General features: G+C 36.0%; 4 protein-coding genes across 8 annotated transcripts in view; 2 read left to right on the top strand and 2 right to left on the bottom strand.

Annotated features, from left to right (window-relative positions):
- The window catches only part of LOC105690913 (midasin), a 72,264-nt gene extending 71,849 nt beyond the window's left edge, over positions 1 to 415 (top strand). The window contains exon 20 of the mRNA XM_012409104.3: positions 144 to 415. Coding sequence (XP_012264527.2) covers positions 144 to 326 — 183 coding nt within the window. The 3' untranslated portion in view covers positions 327 to 415. The remainder of the gene's footprint in view (positions 1 to 143) is intronic.
- A 366-nt stretch (positions 416 to 781) lies between these two features.
- Positions 782 to 4,315, top strand: LOC105693907 (stimulator of interferon genes protein homolog). The gene is made up of 9 exons (XM_012414154.3): positions 782 to 1,222; positions 1,287 to 1,398; positions 1,483 to 1,539; positions 1,714 to 1,904; positions 2,001 to 2,111; positions 2,190 to 2,322; positions 2,457 to 2,780; positions 2,928 to 3,041; positions 3,137 to 4,315. Exons 1-9 carry the CDS (start codon positions 1,199 to 1,201, stop codon positions 3,217 to 3,219), a joined length of 1,149 nt encoding a protein of 382 aa, XP_012269577.2. The 5' UTR covers positions 782 to 1,198; the 3' UTR covers positions 3,220 to 4,315.
- Positions 4,316 to 5,329: 1,014 nt separating this feature from the next.
- Positions 5,330 to 15,757, bottom strand: LOC105693458 (macoilin-1). Of its 4 annotated transcripts, XM_012413419.3 has the most exons (13): positions 14,804 to 15,757; positions 14,290 to 14,431; positions 13,893 to 14,019; positions 13,641 to 13,770; positions 13,445 to 13,511; positions 13,119 to 13,332; positions 12,691 to 12,946; positions 12,107 to 12,352; positions 11,673 to 11,849; positions 11,269 to 11,544; positions 10,966 to 11,159; positions 10,715 to 10,867; positions 5,330 to 8,614 (listed from the first exon to the last, which is right to left on the bottom strand). In XM_012413419.3, the coding sequence occupies exons 1-13, from the start codon at positions 14,881 to 14,883 to the stop codon at positions 8,541 to 8,543; spliced, it is 2,136 nt and encodes a 711-aa protein (XP_012268842.2). In that variant the 5' UTR covers positions 14,884 to 15,757; the 3' UTR covers positions 5,330 to 8,540. The 4 variants fall into 4 exon arrangements, with proteins under 4 accessions (XP_012268842.2, XP_012268834.2, XP_048513928.1 ...); XM_012413411.3 differs by having other exon boundaries at positions 5,330 to 10,867; positions 11,673 to 11,831; XM_048657971.1 differs by lacking the exon at positions 10,715 to 10,867.
- A 139-nt stretch (positions 15,758 to 15,896) lies between these two features.
- On the bottom strand, positions 15,897 to 20,117 carry LOC105693892 (eukaryotic translation initiation factor 4E-binding protein). 2 transcript variants are annotated; one of them, XM_012414110.3, is made up of 4 exons: positions 19,481 to 20,117; positions 18,561 to 19,407; positions 16,633 to 16,782; positions 15,897 to 16,387 (listed from the first exon to the last, which is right to left on the bottom strand). In XM_012414110.3, exons 2-4 carry the CDS (start codon positions 18,700 to 18,702, stop codon positions 16,338 to 16,340), a joined length of 342 nt encoding a protein of 113 aa, XP_012269533.2. In that variant the 5' UTR covers positions 18,703 to 19,407; positions 19,481 to 20,117; the 3' UTR covers positions 15,897 to 16,337. The 2 variants fall into 2 exon arrangements, with proteins under 2 accessions (XP_012269533.2, XP_012269541.2); XM_012414118.3 differs by lacking the exons at positions 18,561 to 19,407; positions 19,481 to 20,117 and adding an exon at positions 16,903 to 17,348.
- Between the last annotated feature and the right edge of the window lie 35 nt (positions 20,118 to 20,152).

The following is a 20,152-nucleotide window of genomic DNA, read 5'->3' on the forward strand; positions in this document are numbered from 1 at the left end:
ATCTTGACGCATGTGCAACGGTTGTCAGAATTCACAAGGCTATAGTTACTTAATGGGACATGAAAGTGAAATCAGTTTCACCTTCGATCATAATTATCGATCGGCAATCGCACTCAACTTACACTACGTCATTTGTATTCCAGGACTCAATCTTGGACATTCGAATGCCTGTATTCCAGAGTGGTAAACTACTCAGCATCCGTTCATACATGGACAGTTTTCCGTTTCCTTTCTACATGATCCTTCGAGACATAAACGCATTACCAGCTGTTTTAAGTGATGCACTGCGGCAGTGGTTTGAAATAGTTGGAAAAATTGATGCGTAAACTTCGATAGATTTAACGTATTCATAATCACACTTTGTATCATACCTTTATAACGAAACAGCTCAAGTTAACTAAAAACTTTCACAGAATTACGAGTATTTCTTATTTTAAACTTCCACTCAACATCCGGCACATAGCCGTGACATGCCACGGGAAATCCCAGCACCAAGTGCCAGAATCCGCTAATCTAACCCGGCGCCCTCGATCGTAACACAAATTTTCTATAATCTCGGAATAGGTGGAATCAAACCAATAGTCGCGCATGCGCGATCACGACCTGCCATCCTGTTTTATTTTCGCCTACATCACCAACCCACGCAAACGAATTGTTGAATTGCGGAACGCCCGAATTCGAACCGTTGGCAGCACATGCGCACTCCATGCCCACTGCAGCTGATCAAGTAAAATTAATTAATTGCGAAATTATTTTTTTTATTTCACAATAATTTGCATCGGGTGCTGGTCGCGCGAACGATCGGCGTCGCGATTGCTATCGGATTTCCAAAGCTCTTCGCGTATTGTCACATTCAAAAATGGAGTGCCGGAATTCAGCACCCCACTTTTTTTCGAATTTTTTCTAAAACAAGCAAACTCGGAAACGTTATCTTTGCCACACGGTCAACAATCTCCCCCCTAAACTCTGTCTAAACCGTTGAGTGTAGATAGGAACCTATCTACATTCCTATCCACACTCAACGTCTAAACCAACTTCGCAAATTGTCGGCCAATCAGCCATTGTTACGGCCATTTGTTTTTGTGGTCGGCATACCAAAGACAACTACAAAAGATATCAACGACTATTCGTTACGGATATCAGAATCGGACACTGTAGAGCAATTCTGAGTTCTTTTGTTCAGTTCTGCCCCATTACCATGGCCAATGATTACCCGATGCAGGTAAAAAATCTGAATTCATGAGTCTGGATTCGTTCCAGTTTTAAGTTTTTTTTCTATCCAATAGGTTGTAAAAGAACTGAAGGGAGGTGGATTATTGTATCCAAAAAACATACCCAATGATCGTGGTAACACCGGTATGGTTCTACAAATCATAGTCATTTTCATACTGTGGACAAGTGAGTAATCAGCAGTCGACCGTCTAATATTTTCAAATTATATGAGATCGGCCTCCAATTTGGTATCACCACATTAATTTTCAGCATGCATCCATTTTGCTTCGAGAAACCGAGATCTTGTGGAAGCAGTTAAATACAGCTGTAAGTAATACGTTGGTGTCTATCGGAATAAAGTGTTCGTTCAGTGGTGTTCATCATTGAAAGTTTTTCATCTTCAATTATCACCCATATCGTATTCCATGTCATCTGTTCCGCTCTGACCACACTTATTTGTAAACATATTAAATAATACATCTTGTTTTAAATTCTTTCAAGATTACTGCTCCATTAGTAATATATCCATGATCATATTATGCAGTCTGATATGGAGATTGAGCAACTTCTTTGAAGAAATAAAACACATGCATTCGAGGTACGATGATAGCATGTTTTCGGTTTTCAAAGCTGTATTCCAGTTCAACACGGTCTCCACGATCATTATTGTATTGTGTATCTCGTCATTGATTGTGAGTTTAACATTTTTTTTTCATTGATTATTTATGATAACGAAATACATACACTCTCGTTAAGAAAAGGTAGATATCTGTCATCTCAATTCATAGGGCATGGCAATGGATGTAGGAACACCATTGAAATATCTTTGGAGCTTTGGACCAAATTCATACGTCTTCTCACTGCTAGCCTCCATGCTGATAGTGCACATGATGAACATTGTTGGTATTTTTGCACGAGTAAACAACTGAGACTCGAAAACCTGTGACAAGTTTTCTGTATTGTACTTTCATCTTCAGGACCAAAGCCAGTTAGATACAGCTCTGAAACTTTCTCAACTATCAGGACTGGACTACGGCAGTGGCTTGGCGTACAGCTATTTTTATGGATATCTCAACATCGTACTTCCATCTCGCGGAGATAATAGCAAGGGTACTGAATCCCATTCTCAAATTTAGATCTCCAATGACTCAGAGCCCTTTTTGAAAAAATTGCAGTTCCATGGAACATTCAGTGATTTTGTCAAATTATTATTTTAAATTGACTATTTTTCAACTTCCCACCAGGGCTTCATGATAATATCGCGACGTACGAGGCAGACAACGGAGTAACCATCCCAGTGAAGAAGCTCTTCATTTTAATACCTACATCACTTCGTATTCCGCCTGATCTGAAAGAAGCCAGTTACGGTTGGTTGGAAAGTACAAAGTCGTTAGAGTCTGTTATCAAAGCTCGAGCCGGTACGACTAAGCGTAATTATCATAACACTGTCTACAAAATTCACCGAGGCGGGGTAGAAGGTAGACATGCTCCTGTCTATGTGGTGACCGAAGGTGCCACTCCACTGCAAACGTTCTACGAAGTCTTGCAGCACTCTGGAAGAGATTCGAGTAAGTTAATGACGCGCCATCACCGATCTGTCAAAGTTCCGATCTGGAGTCCGATATACTTATTGCTGATCAATTAATGACGCTGTGAGTTTTGTCCTAGAAGAATGTCACATCGTTTAACGCAGTTTTTCATTTTTCTTTTTACAGCCGCTTATGCCGATTTCAGTAGGGAAATTGTTGGATCTTTCTATAGGACACTGCGCCATATCATAAGGAGTAAATTGGAATGCCGAGATCTTTGCGAACTTGTTTTTTATGACGGTAGAATTTCATTCAGAGCTTTAACTTTATAATGATATCAAGAATGCACTTCCTTAACCGGAGATGAGTAAATCGTGTTTTGGTTTGTTTTGTAGACTTTGATGCGGATCACAAAGTAGTGAACGTCGCTGAGATTCTGCTCGATAAAATAAATGAACAAGTTAGTCTACCAAATTAAGATGACAATAGTGGTGTTGAACGCTACTTCTGATGACCGACGGTGATGGAAAATAATTTTACGGCAATCCGTAAGTGATTATACTATAAGTCTATTGAGAGAAGATAAAAAATAGTCTTCCCAACTATCCTCATTCCATCCTATTCGTATGTTGAGGTATTTATCTACGGACAACTATAAATCTATTTCATATTTGAATGAAAAAAAAATTTAGCTTTGTTTCAATATAATAAATATGAAAAGTCCTTGTAGCTATGCTATAGCATCTTTCGCTTCTTCAGAAATATTTCTGAAATAGTCTAACAACTATATTCTTCTAGTTTTTATATGAGTATGAAACGAAATTAAGTTACTGAGAGTGTACAATAAATGAGCCATTATTAATAGATAAAAGTCTAATAAGAGATGATTAGGTTAAAAACTTTCATTTTGAGACTGAATTTATTATTATATGTATACTTCTTACGTGTCATGTATTACCAAAAGTGACGCGTGAACAAATGTTTTCTATTTTTAAAATGTGATCAAATATAATAAGTAATCTCAAGAGAGTTATGTAACTTGGGAACATACCAAGTGTACACGTACTTACACTTTCGTGTACCAATCTCGCAATATAAGGATATCATTTTTGAAAAAAAAAAGCGTAAGAATCAATTGTCATTTATAATTCCGTCTACCCCTCCAAAACTTATAGAAATTTTTGTCTCTGTGAATTTAAAAATTTCATTTGATTTGAGGATGGTCAAAATCTACTAACTGGAGAGGAAATTAGAACTCAGGCATTTCTCATGCATTGCATTTTTTGCAGTGTTTATAAGCCCCCCCCTCTCCCTTATTTTATTTCATCTCTAATGATTTCACATTCATAGCAGAAAGCAAAATAACTTTGACACATGAAAAAAATAATTATGCCTTATCCCACGACGCATAATTCTTCTTTATTATTGATCCAAAATTCTAATAATACACAATCACAAAGTGGTTGTTGTTGATGTTGTTATTATTATTATTATTATTATTATTATTATTATTATTATTATTATTATTATTATTATTATTATTATTATTATTATTATTATTATTATTATTATTATTATTATTATTATTATTATTATTATTATTATTATTATTATTATTATTATTATTATTATTATTATTGTTATTGTTATTATTAATTATTATTGTTATTATTATTATTATTATTATTATTATTATTATTATTATTATTATTATTATTATTATTATTATTATTATTATTATTATTATTATTATTATTATTATTATTATTATTATTATTATTATTATTATTATTATTATTATTGGGTGTTGATTCTGTCTTCTTTAGGTATTCATAACTTCATTTTTTTCCGCTTGGTTTCTCTTTGTGTATTTATTTTTGAAATTGGGAAATCTTGAGAAGAGATTCCGTGTTTTAGACGTATCGCAACCTAAGTGCGTTCGAAAACAGTGGGGGAAAATTTGTCTTCTTCCTATGCACAAAGTGACATTTTGATCGACAAATATTTATTGCTCGATCCCAATTATGTATTGCTTGTATTTGTTTATCACTTTTGACAATCTCGTATAATGATGGCGAGCAAATATTGGATGAAAACTATCTACACGTATAATATTTTTACTCGTTACTTGCACCAGCCACCATCGAAGACAACAGATTTTGATTGAAGGGATACTGAACAGCAATGAGTGATTGGATGATTTCAATTTAGATTGAAAAAATACGAGAACTGCAGTTGTGAAAAGTGTCTCGTAAGAGTTACGTTGAGATTAGAAACAATTTTCCATCGCTCCGGCATCAATAATAGTCAATCTTTGTTTGTAATAGCACATATTCAAATGGCGTTGAAAATTACAATCCTATTTCTATTCCATTCTCTTTCTGTTAAATGTATACATACATACCCGAGTTGCGGCGACAAATAGAGTGGCGTTTTCCATGATAAAAATCACATCGACCTATTTTCGAAGGTGCGTAGAATTTATTTACTTATTCATTCGTCAATTTTTTGTTTTTTTGTTTTTTGTTTTTTCTACTTGATTTTGGAGCGGAGAATTTACATGTTGGTTGTACGAATGCTGGATCATGTTTTGTTTTTATTTTCTTTGTTTTTTTTTTATTTTTTTCTTTATTGACATGCAATCACTTTATTTGTCAATATGTATTTCTTTTTCATCATAGAAGCATTACACATCCTGGTCAGGATTTACTAAACATTATAACATCAAAGACCATCCACAAATAACAACCAATATAGAATAAATTAACTGTGCAAACAATATTCGATATGATTTTATTTTTCATCGTCAATTTAACGCAAGATCCTTTCATTTTTTTTCTATTTTTTTTTGCTTTTGGATAAAATAATTTTCGATATATTTTTATTTTATCATTTCAAATGATAATTTCTTCACAAATACCTATAGTAATAATTATTGACAGATATTCAACAATTGTGTCAAATAATTATGACTAATAATCATAGAATATGAATGGCGTTCGACGGAAAATCTTTTATTGTATAATAACCAGTTCGGCATATTAGGTGTATTTTCAATCGAGGGAACAATCGATCAGTACCTGATTGCACAACGTACTTAACAAACATGTCGTACTTCTAGTTGAACTTTGATCAAATTTTTCAGGTACGCCTAGATTCTTAGCAAAGAAGTATCCGAAAGAAATCGGATAATTTTTAGCTGAAGATCGTTGCAGAATCAATACCAGCAAGTATTTGTATGAGATCAATATTGGAAAAACATGCTAGGATTGGGTACCGATCAATATTTTAATTGTGACTCGGAAAGTATGAAAAATAGAGAAAATAAATTTGACGGAAAAATAATTGAGTAAAACAACGGTTCTGTGTAGGGATGAATTACAAAAGTTGGTTGAACATTGTTTTTTTTTTTTTTTTTTGTTTTTGGGATGGGTCCTATTTTCTTTTACATATTTTGTACTTTCACGTGTTATCGAAATCAATTATATTACTCCCACTTTCATTTTCATTCATTTATTCATTTTATTTTTATTTTTCTTTGTAGTTGTTGTTGTTGTTATTATTATTATTATTATTATTATTATTATTATTATTATTATTATTATTATTCAATTTCACTTTAGTTTATTTTTTAATCTTTCTTTTTTTCGTCTCCTAGACTGATTTTATTTTTAATATATAATCCTCCAAAGAAGAAGTAGAAGGTACACAAACATTAGTCAACAGATATTTCAGGGCACTGAAAAAAGATTTTCTTCTAATCACACCGCGTACTATGTTAACAAAGAACGTACCATTTCAAATCGTACGTGCTCTCTTTTTCTTTTACGTTGCCGCGATTTTTATTATCTAGATTAAAAAAGTCCATAGAATGCGTTGAACGCTGGCTTAACGATTTATACAAGATGTGTCGGTGTGTATGTGATTTACAAAATTCAATAAAAACTACGAATTTGTGCAAACTGTCTCGAGATGATAGTGTCACCACGCTATCGGGTACAGTACAACTCTTGTTAATCCTCATTGAAAGATCATTATGTGTTTTGTAATGCTTGTTTGTGTGTGTGTGTGTGTGTTTGTCATCTTTCTATTTATTCATTGTTTTCTTTAGGTGTATTTAACTTGTTTTCGGGTTCTTACTTTCTTTTTATTAAAGTGACATTTACGTTACATGCACCGTACGGATAGCATGACAAATATAAAAGTTGGTAAACTTAACTGGGCATTTGCAACATGTACAGCCACCGATGCTGTGAGATCAAATTGCTGTGCAAAAATTCATCAGCAGCTAGCAATAATATTTCTTAAACTTACACAACTAATTAAAACATACGATGTCATAGGATAAGTAAGTTAAGGTTAAGTTAAGTTAATTAAGTAAATAAGTAAGTACGTAATTAAATGTTGGAAGCGCATTAAAAAATTGTTTTTTTTTTTTCTTCTTTTGTTTCAATCAGTACAAATGACGAACATATCACACACCATTCTTTTGTTTTCTTTGAATACCAACATCAAGTAACACAGTCAGACATCGAAATGGAAGAAAAATAAAATTAATTTGACAACTGATTGTCATTTAGTGAATAAATGAACTGGAGAAAAAATAATTTAATAACAGAATCTCGATTGTTGTATTTCAGCAATTGAAATTAACTCCCAGGACCTCGCAACTATATTTATATTTTTAGAGGATATACAAATATGTTGGGAAGCAGACGACAATACAATAATATCTTTCAATTTGTGCTATCGCGTTGAAAAATTGCGAGAGGAAGCAAGATCTGGTCAGGATCACCGTAAAACGACGATAGAAGGAAAACAGATTAATAATCCGAATAACAATAATCACAATAGTAAATAAAAAAATTAAGTACTCGTTAAAGGTCATTAACTGATAAATAGTTTAGTAGTCGTACAAATTAGGCATAAGATTACTGACTGGGATCGGAGCGACGTGTAATATACATATACTTATTATATATATATATATATATATATATATATATATTCGTCTAACCAACTTTATCACAAGTTGGATAATCGATCTTTGTGTGTAATTAGGTATGATCAAATTGTATCTTTACAATTATAATTACAAGAAGGTAATGACAATGAGTTCATAGTTGCGATCCATGTGTGTGTGTATAATGAAGGGAAGATACGTACATTTTCATTCTTCACTTTTCAAATAACAAACTAAATATTATATTTATTTAACCATTAAAGAAAAAAGGTATTCTTTTAAATAAAATAAAAGGAGTTTTCATCAATTTCTAAACGATTAGCTATGGGACTCGACGATCACATTAAAGCAACTGAGGATCGTTGAAAAACAAAAAAATTTCTCTCGCCTTCAATCATCAGATGCATTTATAACGCAAATGACCTTGAAACTTATACCAAAACGTATCAGGAAACACTTCATTCCTGAATCCGATAAGAGATTAAGACTAACAACCTTTTGTGGCAAGTGACTGCACCCGTGCAAACGCCCAAATTTTAGCTCATGTTCTTCGAATGATTTTTGTTTGTATCTTTTTCTCTCTTCCTTTTAAATTTCTATATACATCAGGTAATAATACCACTGGACAATGGATATACATATCAAATTATTAAAATAGGCATCTGGATTTGATTTGGCAATTTATGGATGTAACGATCTGTTTGTATATATAAAGAGCGTAATAAATGAGCTCGTTAAAGGTAAAAGCTTCTCTGAAGTTTCTTCTAGACTTGATTCGGTTTAATCAACTCTGGTCCGACAGTGAAAGGGGAAGCGTAGCACTAAGCATGACGTAACTAAGCGTGAAAGGAGGTTTCTGGTTCAGGCCTAATGTAAGTTGACCCATTACACTCAGACCAATTGTAACGATCTGTACAAATGTGAACACAAATTTTAATACACCTTCTGAAGAAACATAATTAATTATAAATCGTTATTAAACCTCTAGATAACAAACTGGAGTTTCTATAACAATAAACTTTTCAATAGCGATGCCGCGAATTTACATTAATAATCAATGAAACAATATGTTAATTTTTAATGTGGAACACTTCAAGGTATCTTAACGACATAAATTTTGAAAACAGGATCGAACAGTTTCAATTGCTGAGAAACTTTTCTAACACGTTGACACGTGGAATTTTTTACTTTCTAGATTCTACCGACGATCTTCACTTTGTATTAGATATGCTAGTCTAAATGAAGCATAAAAAAAACAAACAAAAAAAAAATTGCAATTCAATGACGCAGTAATGAAAATTTGTGTCCACAACAGCAGCATTAAAAGAAGAAAAAAAAAAAAAAAAACCCAATATAAGAAGATTAGGATCCTCCCGAAACATTTTATCGCTGTTGAAATAATAAATAATTAATAACTTAATTGTCATGAGAGTACATTGTATATACAGGTGGGATGATGTTTGTATATATGATGATAATAATGGGTGCTATAATATCCAAACTGGCTTTCCACTCATATAGAAAATGCTTCAAAGCCATCAAACATAATAATAATTATTGAATATAAATTGTTACAAAAAAAAAAAAAAAAAAAAAAAATTCGTACCCCGCAAGGCAATGCAAACGAAAAGGTTTAATTCTACCGAATGATTTAGAAAAAAAAAAAATTTCCGACTTATTTAGCGAAATCTATCGAGTAGTTTGAGAATAACTCTCGACAATAACAAAAATAAATACTTTAGAAAAAACCATTAGAACTTTAGAGTGACAAAATGCGATCGTGTTGGGAAGTTAAGCTAACGAGAGTTCTGTCAAAGAATGAGAAAGAGTAAATTCAGTGCCCCAATATTTCAATGTCAAATTTTAACTATCATTCAATGCTTCAAACAGAATATCAACGAACTGCACATATTTTGAGATGAGGGTATTTGTCTCTTTCTTTTCTTTTTTTTATTATCATTATCATTATTATTATTACTCTTTTTCTTTGAATGATGATCGTGTGATTTGAATGGCTTATTTTACCAATGACATTAAATACAATTTTAGGGTGGACTAGCTTCGGGTAATGACTTGGATGAGAGCAAATGTCCTCACAAGCCATCAGAAGATTATTGATACGCTGCGAGAGGTTCAATGGCGTTGTCTCCGTAAAAAATATTCTCTTTTCTTCAACGAAATCTAGGCAGCTCGTTAGTTGAAAATTTCATTTCTGGCCACCATCACGACTCTAGATTACATTGTTCTTCCATGAAATTTTTTAAACAGTCGTAATTTGGAAAAGTAATTGTAGTCGATAAATCGGGCCACTCAAAATATTCGTTCGGACCTTTAAATTAGACTCAATCTCATTATTTCAGGAATATTCCATCGTTAGGCTACGAATGAAAGCGTAACTGAATAGGTAAGATTAATATCGCCGAGAACTCTTCCGCAGCATATGTAAACACTACAGGTATGGTACGCCAGTACTTGCCAGGTGAATTTATTTTTCGAATATCAAGCACATACTTCTGTTGTTTTTACAGTAATCTGGCGGTCTAGAAAAATCATGTTTCAGGCTTATTTCAGATGCATACGAAAATTCGAAATTTCCAGCTCAGCTGATACGGAACACTGCTCAATAAGTTAGCATGAAATTCAGCTCATCTCAAAGGCCAACGTTTTATTACTATTGGAACAGTACAGAGAATGCAACTTTGTAAATCGAAATCGAGTAAATTCGTCGATGGCATTGAAATTATTCTGATTTTTTTCCTTCGAACAAAGTATAAATAAAATGTGGTCAATCGCAGGCGATTCGTTTGGTTTTATTTTTAACGTCTGAACTAAAACTGAAACATGTTTATTGGTCGTTATTTTTAATTAACTCTGGCTTTGTGGGGATTTGACTCTTAAGCCTCTGTGGACGCAACCAAAGAACCTTTGGGCGTATATGCGGTAGCATTTGGATCCAGGTTGGATACGGTGCAGCCTGGACAGGGATTTTCATTCCCGCGCATTTTATTACCTCCAACTCGTACTTCGTTATTCAAACGAAGCTTCGACGTCGCTGAACTCGAAGCTGGCCCAGGCCCGAAAGAATCTTGAGGCATGACTGCTAAATCTTGCGCAATCTTTGCCTTCAGCGTCTCAATTTCCTTCTCCTGAGATCTTATTAAACCTGACGAATGGAGACGGATATCACGTTATCCAACTTCTTCTCGTCACGATATTTATTAAAATATTGATAATAAAATAGAAACAAACGTCGGTACTTACTCTCTCGTATCTCGAGTTGACGCTTTGCTTCCCCAAGGGCTGAGAACAGGTCGAGCTTAATTCTTGTCTCCGCGCTGAGGCTGTTTTCCAAGTGAGCATTCTTGTCCTGCAGAGCGCTGAGAGCTCCCAGCAGAATTTCGGTTTCTCCGTGGGTTTCCTTACATCGCGCAATATCCTTATCGATTGCGATGTACCTGGTTGAGTCGTTATCAAGAAGACGTGAAATGTCAATACCGGTGTAATATTTCGCTAGTTTTTCAATTGTGAGACTAAAATAGAGAATAGAAAGTTATGAACGTTTACCTATCATCTTTTGTTTTGAGTTCTCGACGCAGGTTTTTCAAATCCTGCTCCAATTGTGCTCTTCGAGATTTGCATGCGTCGGTACATTCCTGTCTTACAGGAGGAGGAGGTGGCGGTATGGAACTTCTGGCTTCCTCCGCCGCACGACGGGCTCGTCTCTCCGCAGCCAAAGAAGCCTCGCAAGTACTGCGTTGTCTTCTTTCTTCGGTTATTCGTCTTTCCAAAGACGACATTGTCTGTTTATCTAATTGTCGTGCAGTTACCAGCCCATGCAATCTGAACAAAAAAAATACCATCTGAATATATCGTGTTCACGATGAGAGGAAGGTCGAGGCAGAGCTGTCAAAATTGTCGACAACCCTGACTGGTTAGCGGAGAGGTTATATAAGTCTCTGATATCTTACTTATTTTGTAGCTGATCATTGTCGTGTTGCAGCTGCTGAATATCACCCTTCGCTTGGCGTTCGCCACTCGATAATGTGTTAATCTGCAAGCGCAGTTCCTGTTCCACCTGTCTACTCGACTGGAGGTCTGACTTTAGTCGTTTGACATCTGCCTCGAGCCTGCGACACACCAGTAACCTATTTCATCGACATTTCGAAATTAAAATCATTATAATCAGACAGGTTTTCGTCCAAGTATACAGAAGAACAATGTATTAAAACAGATCGCATAATACTTCTTGCACATAACTATTTAGAAACTGTTTACAGGTCATTAGAACACAGCCTGTGTAGAAAAGATCTACTCGACTCAAGTGGGTAGCACAAGTTTTTTAGTAAAACTTATAATCAGGTCAGACTCTTGAGTGAAATAGTCAAAGCAGGGAATAACAAACCTCTGACAATATTCCTCCTGTTGTTTTTGTTGTTCTGCAACTGTGTCAACGGTAGGTTTAGTTTGACGGCCTTTTCGTTCACGCTGACCATTAACGATTGTCGAAGAATCCCGACTGTCTTTGACGTTATTCCACTTTCCACCAGCAGATCCATTCGACTGTATCTTGACGGAAGTATGAGCAGACCCTCCTCCTTTCACCGATTTATCCTTCTCTACCTCATTTATGTCAAAGTCGTTCACAGAGCTGCGTTCCACAATATACAATCTTCTGAGAAATTAACCTACTCCAAAAATGTCTATCTCTAAAATATTATCCTATCATGCTTTTGCAACGGAATAGTGTTCGTCAATTCAATTGTAGTCAGTAATTTTCTAAAAAAAGGCTTTTTCCAAGTTTGAACAATTTGAATAGACAAGATTCACGAGAAAACAGCTCCAAATGAGATATCGTATAGGTAACAAAGCCACACATTTTGATAGCAACTAATACCAATTCATTACATCACTCGATTATAACTCAGTTTGAAAATCCAATGAAATGAGATCATCAATTTTAGCAGAAGACTGTAAGGTGGCACTTACCCAACCCTCTCAATGAACTGCAGGTCGTTGTGAGGCACTGTGGTTCCGTTGCTATGTGCAAACCTCTTCTCACTTTTATCGTTCTGTGAGATATTTGTTGCGCTCTGTTTACTCTGTTGATCTTCTTGTTTATCTCCTTTGTCGAGTGACTTTCTGTGACTGTTTTTGGTGGCAGCACTTTGTGCCTGTGAAGCGCTTTGCGCGCTACTGTGTACTCCACCGTTTTGTATACTAACTTCTGCCGTTGCATTACAACCTTTTAGAAGAAGAAGATATTTAATTGTTTACCGCGTGTCTACTAACGCGACAGTATGGGAAGTAACAGGCATTTCTGGCAGAGATGGCTTTCTGGCCATCATCCGGTCGAACAGTGACTTTAAATTTGGAACGATATCTGGAAAACAATGTTTAAAGACAAAACTTCCTACCTCTACTCTTTTCGGGACTTGTGTTGTACTGCGGATTCGGCCTGTGCAACTGTGACTTTGTGTGTTGCTCCTGCGGAGAAGGAGCTAACTGTGTTTGTAATTGAACCTGCGGCTGCAGCTGCTGCATCGCTGTAGCTTGCTGTTCCACGGGCAGCGCTTGCTGCAGTAGCTGTAGGTAAAACTCGTTTTCCTTTGCTACATCTTTTTGTTTTCTCTATAAACGACAAGGCAACGAATTAGGGCCGGTCATCTCGTCGATGAATTTCAATAACGCTTCTTGCACGTTATGGGAATCTTTGCAGCTTATATTTTTCATATATTCTCACCTGTCTCATTCTGTAACCCACATAACTTTTGAAACCGAAGCCTAGTGTGACTACAGGATAGCCAATGCTGAAAGCAAAATTTTTCATATTTTCAAACATGTATTCTGCACAATTCGTTCAATTTACATGATCTCTCAGAGATCTGGAGTTGGGTATTCGTTGCATTAACAATAGGAAGTTCATCCAGAATACATACCAATGTGCAGCAAATGGCCTACAAAGATCTAAATGAAACGGCATATGGCGTAAATCACGCAACCGTACAGCTGCTTCTATGTAGAGAAACAAGAGCCATAGCATCACCGTCGGCAGACAAACACCTTTATCTAAAAACAAACAATAATTTCATCCGTTGCATGTGTTTTCCAAGTTCAATAACATCTCCTATTTTTCATTGTACTCAAAAACACATTCGTTATTTATCAATTACAAAAATACACAAATTTACCTGTATGCCAGACATATTGCACCCAAACATACGTGCTGGCGGCAAAAAAGAGCCAATGCACCGGGATGAAGAAGAAACAAATCATGTCTGATGTGAGAGCGATGCAAATGAAAAAGACTGAAAAGGCCTGTAAAATAAGTAGTGTTAATAATATTCACAGATTATTTTGCTCACAAGGATTTACTCACTGTCTATTAGGGTCTGTGATTAAGCCAACTTCACCCATTCACAGTTACTTTATGAGATAGAGTGAAAAAGTTTGAACGCATGATACGCAAGTGCGCTTGTGCGAGGATCGGATGTTGTGAATATCATCACATGACTTCTAGGTGCGAATTAGGGAAATTCACTTTATCAGAAAATCCGAATAGACTGACAATTGCTGGTCCATACTTACCAAGCCTTGATACTTGAAAGAATCGTAGACACTTCGAAGAAGTAGCCAGAATGGCCAGAGAAATTCAAATCTGAATTCCAGAATAAAGTCTGCTAAAATCACCATTGCCCATAGCAGCAGAAACTTCAAATAAAGTAGGGTACTGAAATGAGATAATCAGTTTGAACAATACAACGCATCATCAAACACATGTTAGCTATGCGCGTAACGATTGTGACATAACTTTAACGTCGGCAAAGAATATTTCCTTGTATTTTTAAACATTTGTCGGTGTCAATGTGAAATGTCAAGCATCGGCAAACGATAGCATTGTAAAAAGTGTTTGGACGTTTCTGCCTATCTCGGGTAAATCGAGACCCCTAGGTAGCGACTTGATTAGACGTTGAGTAACATCAGAGTATTTTATTGAGTAACATTGAAGACTGATAAAAAAAAAGCTTGGATATATATGAAGGTTTTTGGTTATTTTTAAGATCAGCCATTGTGATGCACACATATGGCGACCAGAATTTACCTTCCGTAAATTCCTTCCGTAATTTTGTTTCGTTTCAAGGGCCTCCGAAGCTTGCCGCACTCGGCATTTCTTCTCTTCATATTCCCCGACACTTTCACCACTATGATAAAACGTTATTTGGCTTGTCAACAGAAGGAAAAAAGCATATATCCCCTGTAAATATACGAACTTCCTCTTCTAACACTATCAATCTCTTTTGTTGTCATTCGTCTGTGGATAGATTATTCGAGGACTCGCAGCGGCACATCGTGCGTCTGATTGGTCCATAACAAGACATGGCGCTTAATAAACTTTTAACGATCCTTCTCCAAAGATCAAATCAATTATTTTCAAAGAATTAAACACGTGTTATCACATAACGCGCTCATTTTCTCTTCACTTGAAAACTATTCTGGGTCCAAGCCTTTATCGATCCCATACGTCAGATAGGTTCCCGACCATTGAGCCGACAAGAAATATGGTTGCTACCTATAATTCTGACAACCCTCTACTGGCCGTTTCTGCTTTTAACAAAGTTTTCTCATCTGTACCCTAGCACGATCTTGCGTCATTTCATTCTACCACAATTCCTATTTCGAAAACCTTTTATCCTTTGAGTATCCTCCAGCACAACGATCTTCTTTTTGATTGAGATCAATTTTCCCAGTAGATGGAAATCGAGGTCTTCTATCCCCGTATAAGTGAAGCATTTTTGGTAACGGGACTCGAAAGATGGAAAAATTTACTCGTCTAGTTCAGACTAATTTCCTTCTACGCAAGCATTCCTATTAATTATTTTGTACGCTATCTTTTCTATCAATCTGTTGCGTTTCTCAGCTTGAGCGAAAATATCACATAACAAATTATTTTTTCCTTTTCAAGTTCACGCTTTGAAACCGGTCTTAAAGGTTTTTTTTTTTTTGTTGCGGATCCAGGATTCCTTTGCTCAAGCAGATTGAGCATTTATCAAGCTATTTGTATGCTCCCGAATTTCTGTTGCACAATCATCAACCGTTGGCCTTTAAAGAATCGGCATTGATTTCGCGTCAATCTAATAGAGATGAATTGCGTCAGGTGTAAGTAGGTATGAAAATTAGGATATTTGAAAAACACATTCTTTTCGTATCTGTATTCGATATCATGGATAGGAAACTATATAATCATGATATTATTATTCAATATAAAACAATGAGCGAAATCTGAACAGTTAGATTCGTCATCAATTTAACATATTATTGCATCATTTATTGACGAATATAAGCTCTCTCAAAATATGGTTTTTTTTTTTATCTCATGTAATTATCAAAATATACCTAGCAGGAGCGGTTAACGTTCCACAGCCATTAACATGCTAGAAAATTTTCTTCTTTTTGTTATTCATCAAATATGCTTCGAAAGGCGTGACGACGCAAAATTCAACAAAAATCCTTACTCTTACGAATGATTTAAACTACTATCTTCCGGTATATCAGGAAACATGAACACACATTGTAATCACGTAGATTGTACAATCCTTTTCTTTTGTTTTTTTCTCCTTTTTCTCAACCTTTCAGTTTCACATATCCATCTCAAATTGCTCCGGGGTTTCCTCGATCACTGGAATATCTGTGACAAGAAAAATACAGCTTAGTATAAAGGCAAAAGCACAGAGCGCTGTAGGAATTGAAGGCAACGTCTCGAGGAAGAATACTGCTACGGTTATTCAGATTCGTGCAGTCAAACCAAGACTGCCAAATATTCAGACGGTTATCATTTCTGACTCGATTCTCTTGCACATTTCAATTTTGCAATCATAGGTAATCAGTTTGAAAACGATTTTATATTCGTGACAAATAAGCTGTTGATATTACCTTTTATAGTTGGACTAGGAATCGTCGATATTGCTGGTGGACCCTTAAGAAGGTCAGCAGGTATAGCTGGGATGTTCCGTGGAGGAGTTCTTGAGATTGGAGAGTTCCTCAAGTTCATGAGAAACGCTCTTTCATAGACGATCCGGGTACCTGAAAAAAAGAGAAAAAGGGATGATTAAATGAAGCCATTTAATAGAATCGATAAGAACTACTACGATTGCTTCCACTTCACACCACTAAATTTTCAAAGAAACCGATGAAAAGGCACACCTCTAGCTAGCTCAAGAAAAAATCTCTTCGGAAACTGGGAAGACTCACAATCAGCAAATCCGTAGCTCTGAACGGATGAAAATGGCATAAGAGTTCTCTTGGACGTTTCTTAATAACAATTTTGAATTGCGTTATTGCACCCACGTAAGTATAAACAAGTATAATTATATGCGGGCCTATTGAACTCGAAACGGATAGTCATGCCTTCTTGTCATTGCCTGTACGTCAAGTTCCACTTATCAAGGTCACGAAAAAAATAAATAAAATAACACTACAAGAAACAACGTCAATATCCGAACTCCGGAATAGAACCTAGTTGCTGGTTTGAAATGATGTTGATCTCATGTCTGGTTGATCTCATATTGTATTTTATTTCCACCGTTAAATAAAAACTCAACGTCAACTCGAGTATCACGTTTGGTTAGGCACGCGCGTCGTCATCATTATCGTCGATAATTAATCATTTTCTATCACCGCCATAGGTATTTCATGTTGACATTGTTTTTTCTTTTAGATCGTGACTGGACTATGTACATATTTGTCGAACTGCGATCCGTCAGAATTTCATTTGATAGCAATAAACGATTGACAATTTGCAATTGTTATACAGAACAACTGACAGCGGAATTTTTAATATTCAAATACAAAATCGCGGTTCAAAAAATCTTACAAATTAGTTTCTTCCCTAATTGCATTATGATATCGATCAAACGTAGAAATTTCAGCTGCGATGGAAAATAAATATAATTTATTGAAAAGTGCATGGTACCGTGACCTTGCGCGGAGCTCAGTGACTCAGATAAATATAATTTAATATACATGAGCAAGAGATAAAAATCTCGCAGCGCCTATCGAGACAATGACATTGTACGCATCTGATAATTCAATACCGCTATAAAATATAGCCACATGCCTATGTTGCGTGTTCGCGAAAATAGTAATAAATATTTTCATCTATCTAGAGAATAAAATTGTCAATCGCTCTGCATAACCTGTTAGCCAGCCAGAAGTTGAACAAAAATACCGGATCAACAATACCTAATGATGTGTATAAATTAAAAGCCCTGATAATTTTACCTCCCGATGATAATATTTTTCACAAACATGAATAATAATAACAAGCGTGTGGGAGTTTGGACGTTGATTGAAATCGTTAATCGAAAAAAAAATATCGTAGTAGAATCTTCGGCAAGGACAACGATATGGAAGCAAGACATCGACTATCAAATTCACGATAAACATGGATACATGTATATCTTATATTATAAACGAAATAGCGCTTTTCTGCGATTCTGACTATACCAAGAGATTGAAATTACTTTGTCCAGTCACGATATTTTACCGTCTTTTCTCTCAACTTGTCGCGATTCCATCGATTATCAAATTTATGTACTTACGATCCAATCCAATTAGATGAAAACAATTCTATTCAATTACCCGAATCACGTGTGCGGTTGAAGAAAATTTCTAACCATCTCAATTTTACAATGCGAGTACATATTCATTCGCTTAATTGTGTTTATAAATAGGGTGGTTTGAGGTCGGTCGGTACGTGAGCCGAAGGTCGTGGACTCGGTGACAAAAAAAACAAAACAAAAAAAAAAAAAAAAAAGAAAGAAGAGGAAATTCGAGCGAAGTAAATAAGTAGTAAAACTGACCTCCTGGTGTCGTCGAATAAAGAGTTCCTCCGGGCGTCGACGAATAATCGGCAGGTAGTTGATTCGGATCGTTAATTAGTACCCTTTTCGACGGAATACTTTGGCTCTGAGTTGCCTGTCTGGCGATTGGTGACGCAGACATATTTTACTAACAATTATTTTATACTACGAAGGTAGAAAAAAAAGAAAAAAAAACGGAGTAAAGAACGAAACAATAACAAGAGCGTATTCGAAGGAGGGAAAAATCGTAGCACAGTCTTATATTACGGTATTGTTTTAAAATATAACCTCGTTGGCGATAGTTGTTTTTTTTTTTTATTTTTATTTTTATTTTTTTAAAAACACGGTTTATTATTACTGGATCACGTGACGCACGGGGCTAATTTCGAAAGAAACGTGTGCGTTTTAGGTTCGACGATCTTAAACTTCAACGAGTCTCTCTCGCATTGGCTCCTCCTTGGTATGGGATCATCCGCGGTGCTTCGAAATTCAGCTGTTGCTCGTTGCTGTGCCGTTGCTGACCGTGCCGCTCCTAACATCCGTCGCACACAAAGTTCGGACAACTAAAAACAAAAATGCCTCGTGGCTGTATCGGCGTTGCTACTTGCTTGCTCGCTCGCTTTCTTGTTGCTTTTGCTGCTCGTGTGCGCTATTGATAGCCGTTGCCGCCAGCTGCTGCGCAGTAGAGTAGTTTCGATTATCGTAATATTTTATACCCAGAGACCGACAACGAGTACCGGGACCGGCGGTAAAAAGGGCCGTCGAACGAACCCAATGTCATCGCCGATTTTCCATCACCTTGAAAAAATCCCGGAACTATCGCTCCTCCGGGACCGTCCGTCCGAAACTGTAACCGGGACGTTGTTGAAGAATTTTTGGATTCGGAATCATGATTTTCAAATATTATCTATTGCTCATACCTCAGCTTACTCGCTAGCGATATTACGTGCAGAGAGATTACAGGAACGTGCGTACCTGTGGGACTCAATATTACACACCTGAATCAACACACGTGTGAGATGAAAGTATGCATCGAAGTGAGAAAAGAAAAAAAAAAAAAAAAAGTCCTTCGTTTTGTCATAATCAAGTGACTCGAACGATCAATGGTAATAAATTCCATCGTGGCGTTCCGCGCATCGTGCAAACGAGAGTGAATTGAAAAAGAATTTAGTGGTAGCTAGAAAAACGAGAGTTTGTTTATCCGCGTGGCGCGAGATTTGAACGACGGGTACGCAGATAGGATGGCGCCACTACCGGGATTTTTCGGTCACTTTCGATTCGCGGGATTCCAGTGGCGCGATTGTCGTCACGTTCTCTATTTTGTTTGTTATTATTATGAGCGCGCGATTAAGTTTTTCACGATTTTGCGTACATACATACGTAGTAACATTCTATGGAATTTTAAGACGCCGTCGTACGCGTGTCGGCCTTCGAACGATGCAACGATAATTTTCGAACTCCTTCCATTTTCTTTTTCCAAATCTTACAATTATTCCAGCCCCTCCGCTTCCACCTCTTTCGTCGTGACGTGCTCGGTAGACGAAATTTGAATATATTTTATTATCGCCAGATTCCACATGTGTCGGTGAATT

Source organism: Athalia rosae, chromosome 7 (assembly GCF_917208135.1).
Source record: "Athalia rosae chromosome 7, iyAthRosa1.1, whole genome shotgun sequence".
NCBI lineage: Eukaryota > Metazoa > Arthropoda > Insecta > Hymenoptera > Athaliidae > Athalia > Athalia rosae.